The 12,136-nt window shown below is 40.7% G+C and overlaps 1 protein-coding gene across 18 annotated transcripts in view; it reads left to right on the plus strand.

The window, feature by feature from the left end:
* The first annotated feature begins 677 nt into the window (after positions 1–677).
* The window catches only part of PPP4R3B (protein phosphatase 4 regulatory subunit 3B), a 69,762-nt gene continuing 58,303 nt past the window's right edge, over positions 678–12,136 (plus strand). For 16 of the 18 annotated variants that reach the window (XM_054473891.2, XM_054473873.2, XM_054473879.2 and 13 more), the window contains exons 1-2: positions 1,097–1,238; positions 2,895–2,950. In XM_054473891.2, the coding sequence (XP_054329866.1) occupies positions 1,097–1,238; positions 2,895–2,950 (198 nt within the window). Of the gene's footprint in view, positions 1,239–2,894; positions 2,951–12,136 lie in introns of all 18 variants that reach the window. The other 2 variants (XM_054473869.2, XM_054473874.2) reach the window with 2 other exon arrangements.

Here is a 12,136-nt window from a genome sequence, read left to right on the forward strand (position 1 = left end):
GCAGATTTACTTTCCAAGGTTACAAACACAAGAAGAGCACTGTATTTTCATGAAGCGGAAAATGTGCTTTACAATCGCCAGCTAAGAGCCTTAACGGTGAAGCGCTCTGCGAGAAACAGGAAATCGTCAACACTTTCTGCATGAATTGCCTGGAGAGTTGTGTCCATAGATAATTCCCGGTTAGATGCTTAATTGTAACGGACTCCATAACGGGGTTTAGCGGGTTTCCATTCGGCTGAAAGGGCTCAACGTTCTTTCTTTTTCACAGAAAGGTTTAAACTTATTTTTCCTCCTCAGGCGGACGGAGCCAGCTTCCTTCCGTCAAGGTATGAGAACACTTTTCCTTCCTTTCTGTCCCTGGTTACTCCGGTTCAAGGCTACGTACTTCCCCCGTTTGCTTTGCTTTTTCCTCAGAGCTAAGTTCCTGAGAACGTCACATACTGGTGCCAGCCAACAACCTGACGAAGTGCGGAACCTGAGTCGCCTTCCACCTAGCGGCCTCTCGCGGCGCAGGCGGGGACGGGGAGATCGCCACAACCTCTCGCCCAATTGCGACTCCGCGCCAGGAGGCGGGGCCGAAAGAGGAGGAAGTCTCGCCAAAGTACTCCCGCCCCAGTCGGGTACCCCTCCTCGCGAGAGCGCCGAGCATTCCGGCCTGGGAAGCGCGTGTAGAAGCGGAGGTGCTGTGCATGGGACTTGTCGGCCGCCGTAGCCCCTGCTAGGACAGCCCGTGCGAGCCTGCTGGAGGAGGAAGAGAAAGGCAGAGAGAGTCGGGTTACAAGATGGCGGATCTGTAGTAGTTACCGCGGCGGCGGCGGTGGGAGAGCGAGCGAGCCCTGGGGGGCAAAGGGACGGGAGAGTGGGTGTATGCGGGGGTGAAGTGAGAGGTAACGGGGCCTCCGGGCGGAGAGGCCTCAGTGGCTCTTGTCACCCCTTCTCGCGGCTGAACCTTTGGAGCCATGGTGAATTCGGGCCTCTCCGGAGCCGCCGCCGCCGCCACCACCGCCACTACTGCCTCTACTGTCTCCCAAGAGTGAGGGGTACGGACGAGGTAAGCGAGGAGGCGGCGGCTGGAGCGGTGGAGTCAGCAGCCACCATGTCGGATACGCGGCGGCGAGTGAAGGTCTATACCCTGAACGAAGACCGGCAATGGGACGACCGAGGCACCGGGCACGTCTCCTCCACTTACGTGGAGGAGCTCAAGGGGATGTCGCTGCTGGTTCGGGCAGAGTCCGACGGTAAGGTTATCCGAACTGTAGAATAGGGGATAGTGCCTCTGGTTGGGGCACAGCCTGGGATTTAGGGTCCTGGGCCCGTTACCGTTGCTACTCCTTCGGGACAGCGCGTTGGTTCTGAACTGGCTCTTGTGTACGGCAAAAATAAAGTATTGTACTTTTGACTGGACTTATCCTCAGAGACCGAGACTCTGTCCGCCTCCTATCCCTCTTAAGGATTGGACTCCTTCCTTTCCAGTCCCTCCTCTTTTGAAGAGGGGAGAGTGTGAGAGAGAAGGGAGGAAGTAGTGAGAGACTAGGTACTGATGCCGCGCTAGGAGCTGACACCCTCCTCCCCCTTTATTCCTTTATTTTCCTATCCATTATACCTCTAGTACAAACGGTTTAGCGAAACTTTTCTTTCCGACTGTCGTTAAAAAAAAAAAAAATTGTACCAACGGGCCCCAGGTGCCACAGTCGACAGGTGTTGGGGAAAACCCAAAGGCACCTTTTCCTGGCTGTATTGCTGACTGTTGCCACGATACATGGACACACAAGCACATACATCTTTAGTCTGGATTTCTTCGGGCTGCCTTTGTAGAAGGCGCTATGAGAAAGTGAATGCCTTACAATCTAAGCAAGTTGGGACACCAAAGCAGGTTGTAAACTGCTGTATTCTTTGGTTTATTGTAGTCATGTGAAGTATTTTAAATTACAAAATGTAGAGCCGTAATTAAAATGCCTTTCATAGTGTAATCTGGACTTGATTTGAACAACTGATATAGGCAGTTAGAAAAATAATCTTGGTTTATTGTTGACATGTTTTGTATTCTTGCTCGTTCCCTTTTATTTTAAATAGTCATCACTTATTTCTCCAGAAGGTGTTCTTTTGTTCTTAATGAGGAAAGGATAAATGCAGCACTGTAATTTCTATACTAAGTATTTAATTCCTGTCATGATGTTTTTGTTTTGTAATTTGCATTGTTTGTTAAACTGGGAATGCAATAAAACAACTTTTGTTAAAACGAATGGCTTGAAGTGGTCATTTAGACCTTAAAATTTTTATTTCAATAAAATTTTAATAGTCATCTAGTCTCCTCATTCCTTGGTTTGAAAGTTGGTTTTAGATGAATTTTTTCTTTAAGGGTGTACGGGAATAGGGTGAAATATTTTAGATTAAATATGAAGCCTAGATTTGGAGAGAAAATGTGAATTCGAATACATTTTATTAAGATTTCCAACTCGGTAAAAAGACATGAAAAGTTTGCGGGGGTTGGTTTAAATGTGTGTTTTTTTGGTTTTGTTTTTTTTTTTTTTTTTTTTTTTTTTTTGGAGACAGAGTCTTACTCTGTTGCCAGGCTGTAGTGCAGTGGCGCGATCTGGGCTACTGCAACCTCTGCCTCCTCTCTCTCTCAAGCGATTCTCCTGCCCCAGCCTCCCGTGTACCTGGGACTACAGGCATGCGCCACAACGCCCAGCTAATTTTTGTGTTTTTAGTAGAGACAGAGTTTTACCATGTTGGCCGGAATGGTCTGTATCTCTTGACCTCGTGATCTGCCCGCCTCCCAAAGTGCTAGGATTACAGACCTGAGCCACCGCGCCCGGCCTTAATGTATATTCTTTTTTTTATTCAGGGTTTTATCATTTGAGATTTATGATGTATTATTTTGTATCTTTCAGGATCACTACTCTTGGAATCAAAGATAAATCCAAATACTGCATATCAGAAACAACAGGCAAGTAGTTGTTTATCTTTAATTTGAAAGACTTCATCTGTGATCAAGGAAGTATTAGTCTGAGAAAGGTGGGAAAGCTTTCCTGACAAGAAAAAAACATGTTTGGTAAACAAAGATCATGTGTATTTCTCTTGCAGGTTAAAAGTTTCAGACTGAAAAGTGAAAGTTTTTGTACTGGTGATAATTATCATTTTTGGATTGGGCCACTGTCGGTTTATTCTAAGATGTATTTATTAGTATTATTTAACTGTAGTTAGCCAAGTCTCTTCTATACCTTGTACATGAAACCTTTTATTCTGAGTCATGTTTAAAGGAAATGACATAGAATAAAATTCAAAGGGATACTCTTAAAGCAAGGAAAGCCTGTTTGTGGTGTGAAATTAAATCCTTTGACTCAAGTAAAGGTAGAGGTTTTGAAGTAGAAGCATTAAATCCTGCTCTTTAATTGTTGTGTATTTTTTAATATAGTAATCAATGGATACTTTATAAAAGTGTACATTACCAATTATGTAATTAACATTTTCTGTTAATATTTATTGTCTTGTTTGGGAAAGAAAATGTGTATTGTGTTTTAGCATGCCTGATTAATCTGAAAATGGTAGCAGTGATTCAATCTTTTTTATTCTGTGAATGTTTTTATTTTTATGAAATATATTAAAATTGAAAAGTATAGAGAATAACGGGTGTCTACTGTAACACCACCAGATTTAACAATGTTAACGTTATGCCATATTTGTTTCAAATATTTTTGTAATATTGAACATTATGGATAGAGTTAAAGCTTGTTTGTATCCATCCCGTTCTTTACATTCTCCATCCCCTACATAGGTAACCACTATTCTGAAGTTGATGTGTATTCTTTGTGTACATGCTTTTATACCTTTTCTGCATATGTATGTATCCATAAATAATATGTAGTCTGTTGTGTGTTTTTAAACTTTACACAGTGGATATCGTACTCTTACATGTATTCTGCAGCTTGCATTTTTCACACATTCATTTTGAATATTTGTTCATGTTAACAATGTAGATCTAGTTTTCTTTTTAAACTCTGTATAGTATTCTTATGTATGACATACACCTGTTGTTATACATTTGAATTATTCCCAGGTATTCTTTTTTGTGTGTGGTATGTAAAGTCACGATGGCAGAGATTTTTGAAGGAAGATAAATTATCTTAGGATTACATTTACAGCATCAGTGCCCACTTCAAGGTTTATGAAAATTTGGATGCCCAGAAACAAGTACTTCGTAGTTGGAGGAATAAAATTCTGTCTGTTGTGCAGCTTATTATTACAAAGTCTTACTGTTAAACAACTAATGTATATAACACATTCTTAATCAGTTATTTGAAATACTTTAAAATTTTCAATATTCAATTCATAGCTTTTTTCTCTGTTTAGAAAATATTGTGTGTCTTTTTTGATGGAGAAGCAAATTAAACATTTGTCCTGAATTGAAAACCTGAAGATGTTTCCTATACCTTAGACATTTTAAGGTAGACATTTAAGTAAATTTAATTTCTCAGTCAGCCAGGCAGCTCTTACTTTCTGTCTTTATACCGAATTTTTACCAGGTAATCACTTTTAGTTTGTTTTTGTTTGCTTGCTTCTTTGTGGGGAAAGAAATACTAATTTTGTTTTGTTTGTTTTTTTGTTTTGTTTTGTTTTTTTTTTTACCATATTTCCCTTATCTGCATGAATATATAGTTATCAGGAACTTTGTTCTTAAATGTAACTAAGTCATAAGTCATAAACAGTTTCCTACAAATTTGGTTATAATAATGGATTCTCCTCAGATTGTATATAAGATCTTTTAGCTGTTGTTACTTTGGAAGCATCACATTATGGAGTAGGTTTGTATTTAAAATAGTCGCCCAACATAAGTTAAAAATACACAGTGATTCTGTGAATAGAATCATTAGGATATGTAGGTAATTTCATGTATAATGTTGCTCTACTAGAAAATTAGTTCTAGATAATTAGCATTTTTGTATACACTTAGTATAAAGTGTTGGAAAAATTGCATTATTTAAAAAAATTACACTATTTGGAAATGTTTTCTGTAATCACATTTAAATAATATACTGTTTGGGCTTTTTGGGCTTTTGTAATAGTTTATTTTTTCATTGAGCTTTTTTTTTTTTTTTTTGGCAACATAACATTCAGGTGTATAAGAGAACTCTGGTAATGAGAAGAATACCGAAACACTGTAGAAGAGTGAAAAACTTGTGTGAATGATGTTACCTGTTTATTTTTGTTTAAATTGAGTACACTTTTCTAATTGAAATCATAGGGCCATTTAGGGGTTATGTTAAACTTAGTTTCTTTGTAATAGATATGGTTTTTCATATTTTCACCCAAATCTTCAATTTGCACTTCTGAAAATAATTTTTTTGAGAGGGTCTTCTTCTGTTCCCTAGGCTGGAGTACAGTGGTTTGATCACAGCTCACTGCAGCCTCAACCTCCTGGGCTCAAGCGATCCTCTGATTTCAGCCTTCTGAGTAGCTGGGATTATGGATGTGAGCCACCATGCTTGACTAATTTTTTTTTTTTTTTTTGAGATGGAGTCTTGCTCTGTCACCCAGGCTGGAGTGCGGTGGTGCAATTTCTGCTCACTGCAAGCTCTGCCTCCTGGGTTCACACCATTCTCCTGCCTCAGCCTCCCAAGTAGCTGGGACTACAGGCGCCCGCCACCATGCCCAGCTAATTTTTTGTATTTTTTAGTAGAGACGGGGTTTCACCGTGTTAGCCAGGATGGTCTCAATCTCTTGACCTCGTGATCCTCCTGCCTCAGCCTCCCAAAGTGCAGGGATTACAGGCGTGAGCCACCGAGCCTGGCCAACTTGACTAATTTTTTAAAAAGTTTGTAAAGATGGGGTCCCATTATGTTGTCCAGGCTAAATTTGCACCTTTAAAAAATTTATTACAAAACTTTGTTGTTGTTGTATTTGTAGAGACAGGGTCTCACTATGTGGCCCAGGCTGATCTTGAATTCCTGGCCTCAGGTGATCCTTTTGCTTGAGCACCTCCACGGTGCTGGGATTACAGGTATGAGCCACTGTATTCAGCTTAATTTGTAGTTATTTGAAGTTACACAAATTGAGATTTCCAAATACAGTAACATTTTTCTATGTTTGTTAGAATTATCCTTTGTAAAAGGCATCATTTAGGTTATTCAATAAATTAGTCTAGAAAGTTATTAATTTCCAAATATTACATGAAGTCTGTTGTTCATTAGTGGAGTTAAAATTTAAAAAAAAAAATTGTTTTCAGAGATGGGATCTTGCTATGATGCCCAGGCTGAGCTTGAACTCGTAGGCTCAAGTGATCCTCTCATCTCAGCTTCTCCAGTAGCTGGGACTGCACTAATGGGTTAAATTTTTTGTTTCCATTGGTGGGTTTTTTATTAAAAACTTAATGAGTAAGTGAATGAGATGTTTATAGTCCATTTTGCTGTATTGAAATATGTTGACTATGCCAGACATGGTGGCTCACACCTGAAATCTCAGCACTTTGGAAGGCCAAGACAGGAAGATCCCTTGAGCTGAGGATTTTGGGAACAGCCTGCACAACATAGCAAGATCCCTGTCTCTACCAAAAAAAATTCAAAAATTATCCAGGTGTGGTGGTGTGCAGCTATAGTGGCAGCTACTTCTGGAGCTGAGACAGGAGGATCGTTTGAGCTTGGGAGGTCAAGACTGTAGTAAGCCATGATTGTACCACTGCACTCCAGTTGGAGAGACAAAGCGATTTTTCTGTCTCAAAAAAAAAAAATTTTGAGTAAATTCAGAGGAGAATGTTTAACATTCTTCTTTTAACATTACAGTTTTAAAATGAGCCAACTACTAAATTGTGTGCTCAAGATACATCTTTTCTTTCAAAAATGAAGTACCAAATTGTGAGCCTAAAAGGAGTTAGAATGAGTCAAGCTGAATGTCATATGACTGGATATTGAAAAGTCATTATTGATTCACATCACTTTCTTCCTTACTGTGCACAGTACTGAAGTCGTTAATGGAAGAAGATGTACTTACCCAATAAACTTAAGCATTTAAACATGTTGGAAAGAGAAGAGAATTATATGATACAACATGAAATAACATACCTGATAGGTGTGACAGAAATTTTAAGTTACTTAAAATCAGTCCCACTGATACTGACTAAATCAAAAGCAGAGTCAAAGCCAGGTATGGTGGCGTGTGCTTGTGGTCCCAGCTACTTGGGAGGCTGAGGCTGGAGGATCACTTAAGGCCAGGAGTTTGAGGCTGTAGTGTGCTATGATTGTGCCTGTGCATAGCCATTGCACCCCAGCCTGGGCAACATATCTTAAAATAATAATAATAAAAAACAAGAGTCATACTAGGCACAGTGGCTCACACTTGTAATCTCAACAGTGGGAGGCTGAGGCAGGAGGATCACTTTAGTCCAGGAGTTCAAGACCAGCCTGGGCAACATATTGAGACGCTCTCGCTACAAAAAATATAAATTAGCTGGGCATGGTGACACACACCTGTAGTCCCAGCTGCTTGGGAATCTGAGTTGGGAGAATTCCTTGAGCCCAGGAGGTCAGTGCTGCAGTGAGCTGTTATTGTGCCAGCGCACTCCAGCCTGGGCGATAGAGCAAGACTGTCTCAAAAAAAAAAAAAAAAAAAAAAAAACCAGAGTCATAAGAATGTGTACCTGTTTAACACAATTGTGTGTTAATTGGGTTTAAGAAAATCCTCATTGCAGTTTTTTTTTTGGAGGCAGGATGTAACAGATGAAACAGATACAGAATGATAATAAGATAGCTGATAACAGTGTTTTACCACAGTCTTCACTGAAAGCCCATGAAAGCATTTCACACAGGCAACAAAGGTACAGAAAGGGTAAGATTCTTGACTGAGATTATACAGCAGGTATGTGCCAACACAAAACATAAAAAGTAAACTTGCATTCCACAGACTTAGAGCAGTAGAAAATTAAGGAAGAGGTTAATGTAAGCTGGAATCATTAAGAAAAACTTCATCCTTGGTGGTGGTAGTGGAAGGAACTGTGATAGGGAAGGAAATATACTTGCTACAAAAGGTATTAAGCCTATTTGTAGCAATGGTTTCTTTTCCCCCGCCCCCCCTTAATCCCAAATACGATAATACACGGGTTCAGAAGGGGACATTACAGGTTCTTGAGTAGGGGCCTAAAGTGATACTGTGTTTAAAGAAATGAGTGTGGCAATGTCATGAATAATAAATTGGGGAGGAGGGATAGGGTGGAGCAGAAGATCTTTGAGTAGCAAGACCTTTTGCAATAATTCAGATACAAAAAATGAAAGTCTATTCCACCACGGTAAATGGACTTGAAGGAACAGAACTCCAGTATATTTTCAAGAAAGTGCTGGAAAATTTGGTAAATGATTAAATATTAAAGAGAAGGAATCAAAGGTCACTGGTAGTGTTTTTGAGTCTGGCCAGAAAAATGATGGTTCTTTCCAGAAAGTGGGAAGTTAAGCAGGTTTACATTAATCTTTTGGTTTGAGGCTTATTAAAAAAATTTTTTTTTAGTATGTGATATATTAGCCCAGTTAAAAATTCAAAAGGTATTTATTGAAGTCTCTTTCCCATGCCAGATTCTGTCCATACAGTTTCCCTTGCTAGAGGCCACTGACGTCACCAGTTTCTTATATATCTTGCTGGAGGTATGCATATGTAAGCAAATATGCATACAATTGTATGTATTTTTTCCCTTTTATTGGTATACATCGTAGCATACTATATATTGTTTTGTGCTTTGCTTTTTTTTTTTCCATCTGGGCTTTGAAGTTACAGTAAAATAAATGGAAAGAGATTTTTGTTTTATTTTTTGGTTTTTTTTTTTTGAGACGCAGTCTTGATTTGTTGCCGAGGCTGGAGTGCAGTGGCGCGATCATGGCTCACTGCAGCTTTAACTTCCCGTGCTCAGGCTCCCACCTCAGCCTCCTGAGTAGCTGGGACTATAGGTGTGCACACCATGCCTGGCTAATTTTTGTAGATATGGGATTTTGCCATGTTGCTCAGCCTGGTCTTGAACTCCTGAGCTCAAGCAGCCCACCCACCTTGGACTTCCAAAGTGCTGGGAATACAGACATGAGCCGTCACACCCAGCCCATGAAAAAGTCTTAAAATGAACATCTGGGAATAGAGATAGGGTAAGACTTTCCGGCAGGAGATTCTAATTTAAGAATCATAAAAGGCCTAGCATGTCAGTAGTAGTCCCAGCTTTTCGGGGCTGAGGCAGGAGGATCACTTGAGACAAGGAGTTTCAGGCTGTAGTTCATGATGATCACACCTGTGAATAGCCAACTGCACTCCAGCCTTTTAAAAAAAATCAGATGAATTATGAATTTTTAGCTGCAAGGTAACCTCCTTTGAGGTAATAGCTATAAATTGAGAAAAGAACAGAGCTCAAGACTGAGTCTTGTTGATCTGACCACATTTATTCATTCATCCAGAAATACCTCATTGAGTGCTGCTTCTGGCTGGTCACTATCTTTCGTTTGGAATTTTTTTGGAGGCAGGGCGGTGGTTTTGAGATGAGACTGTCTCCCAGCCAAAAGCACAGTGGCATGATCAAGTCTTACGCAGCCTTGACCTCCTAGGTGCGATGCTCCCACCTCAGCCTTCTGAGTAGCTGGGACTGCAGGCGCATACCACCATGCCTGGCTAATTTTTAAATTTTTAGTGGAGATGAGGTCTCACTATGATGCCCAGGCTGGTCTCAAACTCCTGCGTTTAACAGTTCTCACTCCTTGGCCTCCAAAAGTGCTGGGATTACAGGCATGAGCCTCCATATCCAGCCAAGTTGGGATTTTTAAAGTAAGCTTTTGAAGAGTTTATGCAAAGTGATGACATGATCCAAAATACGTAATAGTATCAATCTGTGGAATTGAAGAGAAGCAATAAGTGGGAAACTCATTGAGAGATTGCTGCATAGTCCAAGCAAAAGATAATGTTGGATTGGATTGAGGTGATAGAGATGGACAGAGATGGATGGATTTTGTGATATATATTTAAGGTAGAATTGACAGGGCATGCGATGGGTCAGTTATTGGTAATCAGGAAGAAGAAAGATCAGTAACCGTTGACTGTTTCCCAAGGTCAGTCCTCAGCATTGGAAAAGAACTCTAAATATAAACCCCATTTAGTTTCTGGTATTTTGACAAGATCAGACAAAATAATTTAAAGTTAAGAATGAGGGGCTGGGTGCAGTGGCTCCCACCTGTAATCCCAGCACTTTGGGAGCCCAAGGCCGGCAGATCACCTGAGGTCGGGGGTTCAAGACCAGCCTGGCCAACATGGTGAAACCCAGTCTCTACTAAAAATACAAAAATTATCCGGTGTGGTGGCAGACGCCTGTAATCCCAGCTACTCAGGAGGCTGAGGCAGGAGAATCACTTGAACCCAGAGGTGGAGGTTGCAGTGAGCCAAGATTGCACCACTGCACTCCAACCTGGGCAACAGAGTGAGACTCTGTATCAAAAAAAAGAAGAGCAAAAGAAAGTGATGATGAAAAGGTGCTCAGTTATCTTAATTGAGGTTTCATTGTTTACCTGGACCTTCTCAGAACATTGATTGTAGCCAAAATGGAAAAGGCATTGGATGGCTGGATAAAGGTTTTGGATTTCATTCTGTTAGTAATATCCATTGACCCGACTGTAGATAGTACTATCTATAGATCTAGTCACCGGAAGGACCAAGGCATGGTTAGAAGATTGCGGCTTTGAACCCCATCCACCATCCTCCAGAAGGGGAGAGGGGCTGAGGGTTTATTAATCACTAGTGGCCAGTGATTTACTTAATTATATCTGTTTAATGAAGCCTCCATAAAAGCCCAGTAGAACTGGGTTTGGAGAGCTCCCAGATAACTAAGTGGAAGTTCCTGGAGGATGATGTGCCCAGGGAGGTAATGCAACCTTTGAGCGTCTTACCCCATACCTTGCTCTATATCTCTCTTCATTTGTATCCTTTAAAATATGCTTTATATTATAATAAACTGGTAAATATAACTGTTTCCCTGCATTTTGTGAGCTACTTTAGCAGATTAATCAAATCCAAGGAGGGGGTCATGGGAAGCCTGATTTATAGCCATTTGGTTGGAAGCATAGGTAAAACAACCCAGGCTTGCAATTGGCATTAGAAGTAGGGGGCAGTCTTGTAGGGCTGAGCCCTCAACTGTGGTATCTGACAGTGTCTCCGGGTAAACAGTGTCAAAGGTGAATTGGAGAACACCCACCTGGTGTCTGATATGGAACTGATTGATTATTGGTGGGGAGAAATCCTCACACTTTTTGGTGATGAAGGTGACAGCAGTGATTTGTGTTGTGAGAGTGTAGTACGAGAAACTGTTTATTTCTATATTCTCATACCCACCTTTTGTGAATTATTGTAGCCTATATGTGGAGATAACTGCAAATATTTTGTAACTTAAACTATCCTAACTCAAACAAAATGGATAGGTGCTTTAAAAGGGGTTGATGATGATATAAGTACAAATGAACTAGATAATGGTTAAATTTACATTTACTGCTAGTGTAAACTGTCAACCATGCGACAAAGCAGAAACAATGATATAATAGATCTGACAAGAAGTTACCCCTCTCAAAAAGTTCAGTTATTACTTTTTTTTTTTTTTTTTTTTTTTTGAGGCAAAGTCTCGCTCTTGTCCCCCAGGCTGGAGTGCAATGATGCAATCTCGCTCACTGAAATCTCCACCTCCCGGGTTCAAGCGATTCTCCTGCCTCAGCCTCCTGAGTAGTTGGGATTACAGGCACCTGCTACCACACCCGGCTAATTCTGGTATTTTTAGTAGAGATGGGGTTTCAACCATGTTGGCCAGACTGGTCTCAAACTCCTGACCTCAGGTGGTCCGCCCGCCTTGGCCTCCCAAAGTGCTGGGATTACAGGTGTGAGCCACCGTGCCTGGCCGATAATTTTTTTTTTTTTAATTAAATATGGGAGTCTCACTGCATTGCCCAGGCTGGTCTCAAACTCCTGGCCTCAAGTGATCCACTTGCCTTAGCCTCCCAAAATGCTAAGATTACAGACTTGAGCCATTGCATTCTACCAAAGGATAATTTTAAATATAGATTTATATCCACTGTTATGTTTGGGTATACTATGCCTTAAGTGTGTATTGGGTCTTAGTACTAACTAATGATATGGAGCCATT

Source organism: Pongo pygmaeus, chromosome 12 (assembly GCF_028885625.2).
Source record: "Pongo pygmaeus isolate AG05252 chromosome 12, NHGRI_mPonPyg2-v2.0_pri, whole genome shotgun sequence".
NCBI classification, from domain to species: Eukaryota; Metazoa; Chordata; class Mammalia; order Primates; family Hominidae; genus Pongo; species Pongo pygmaeus.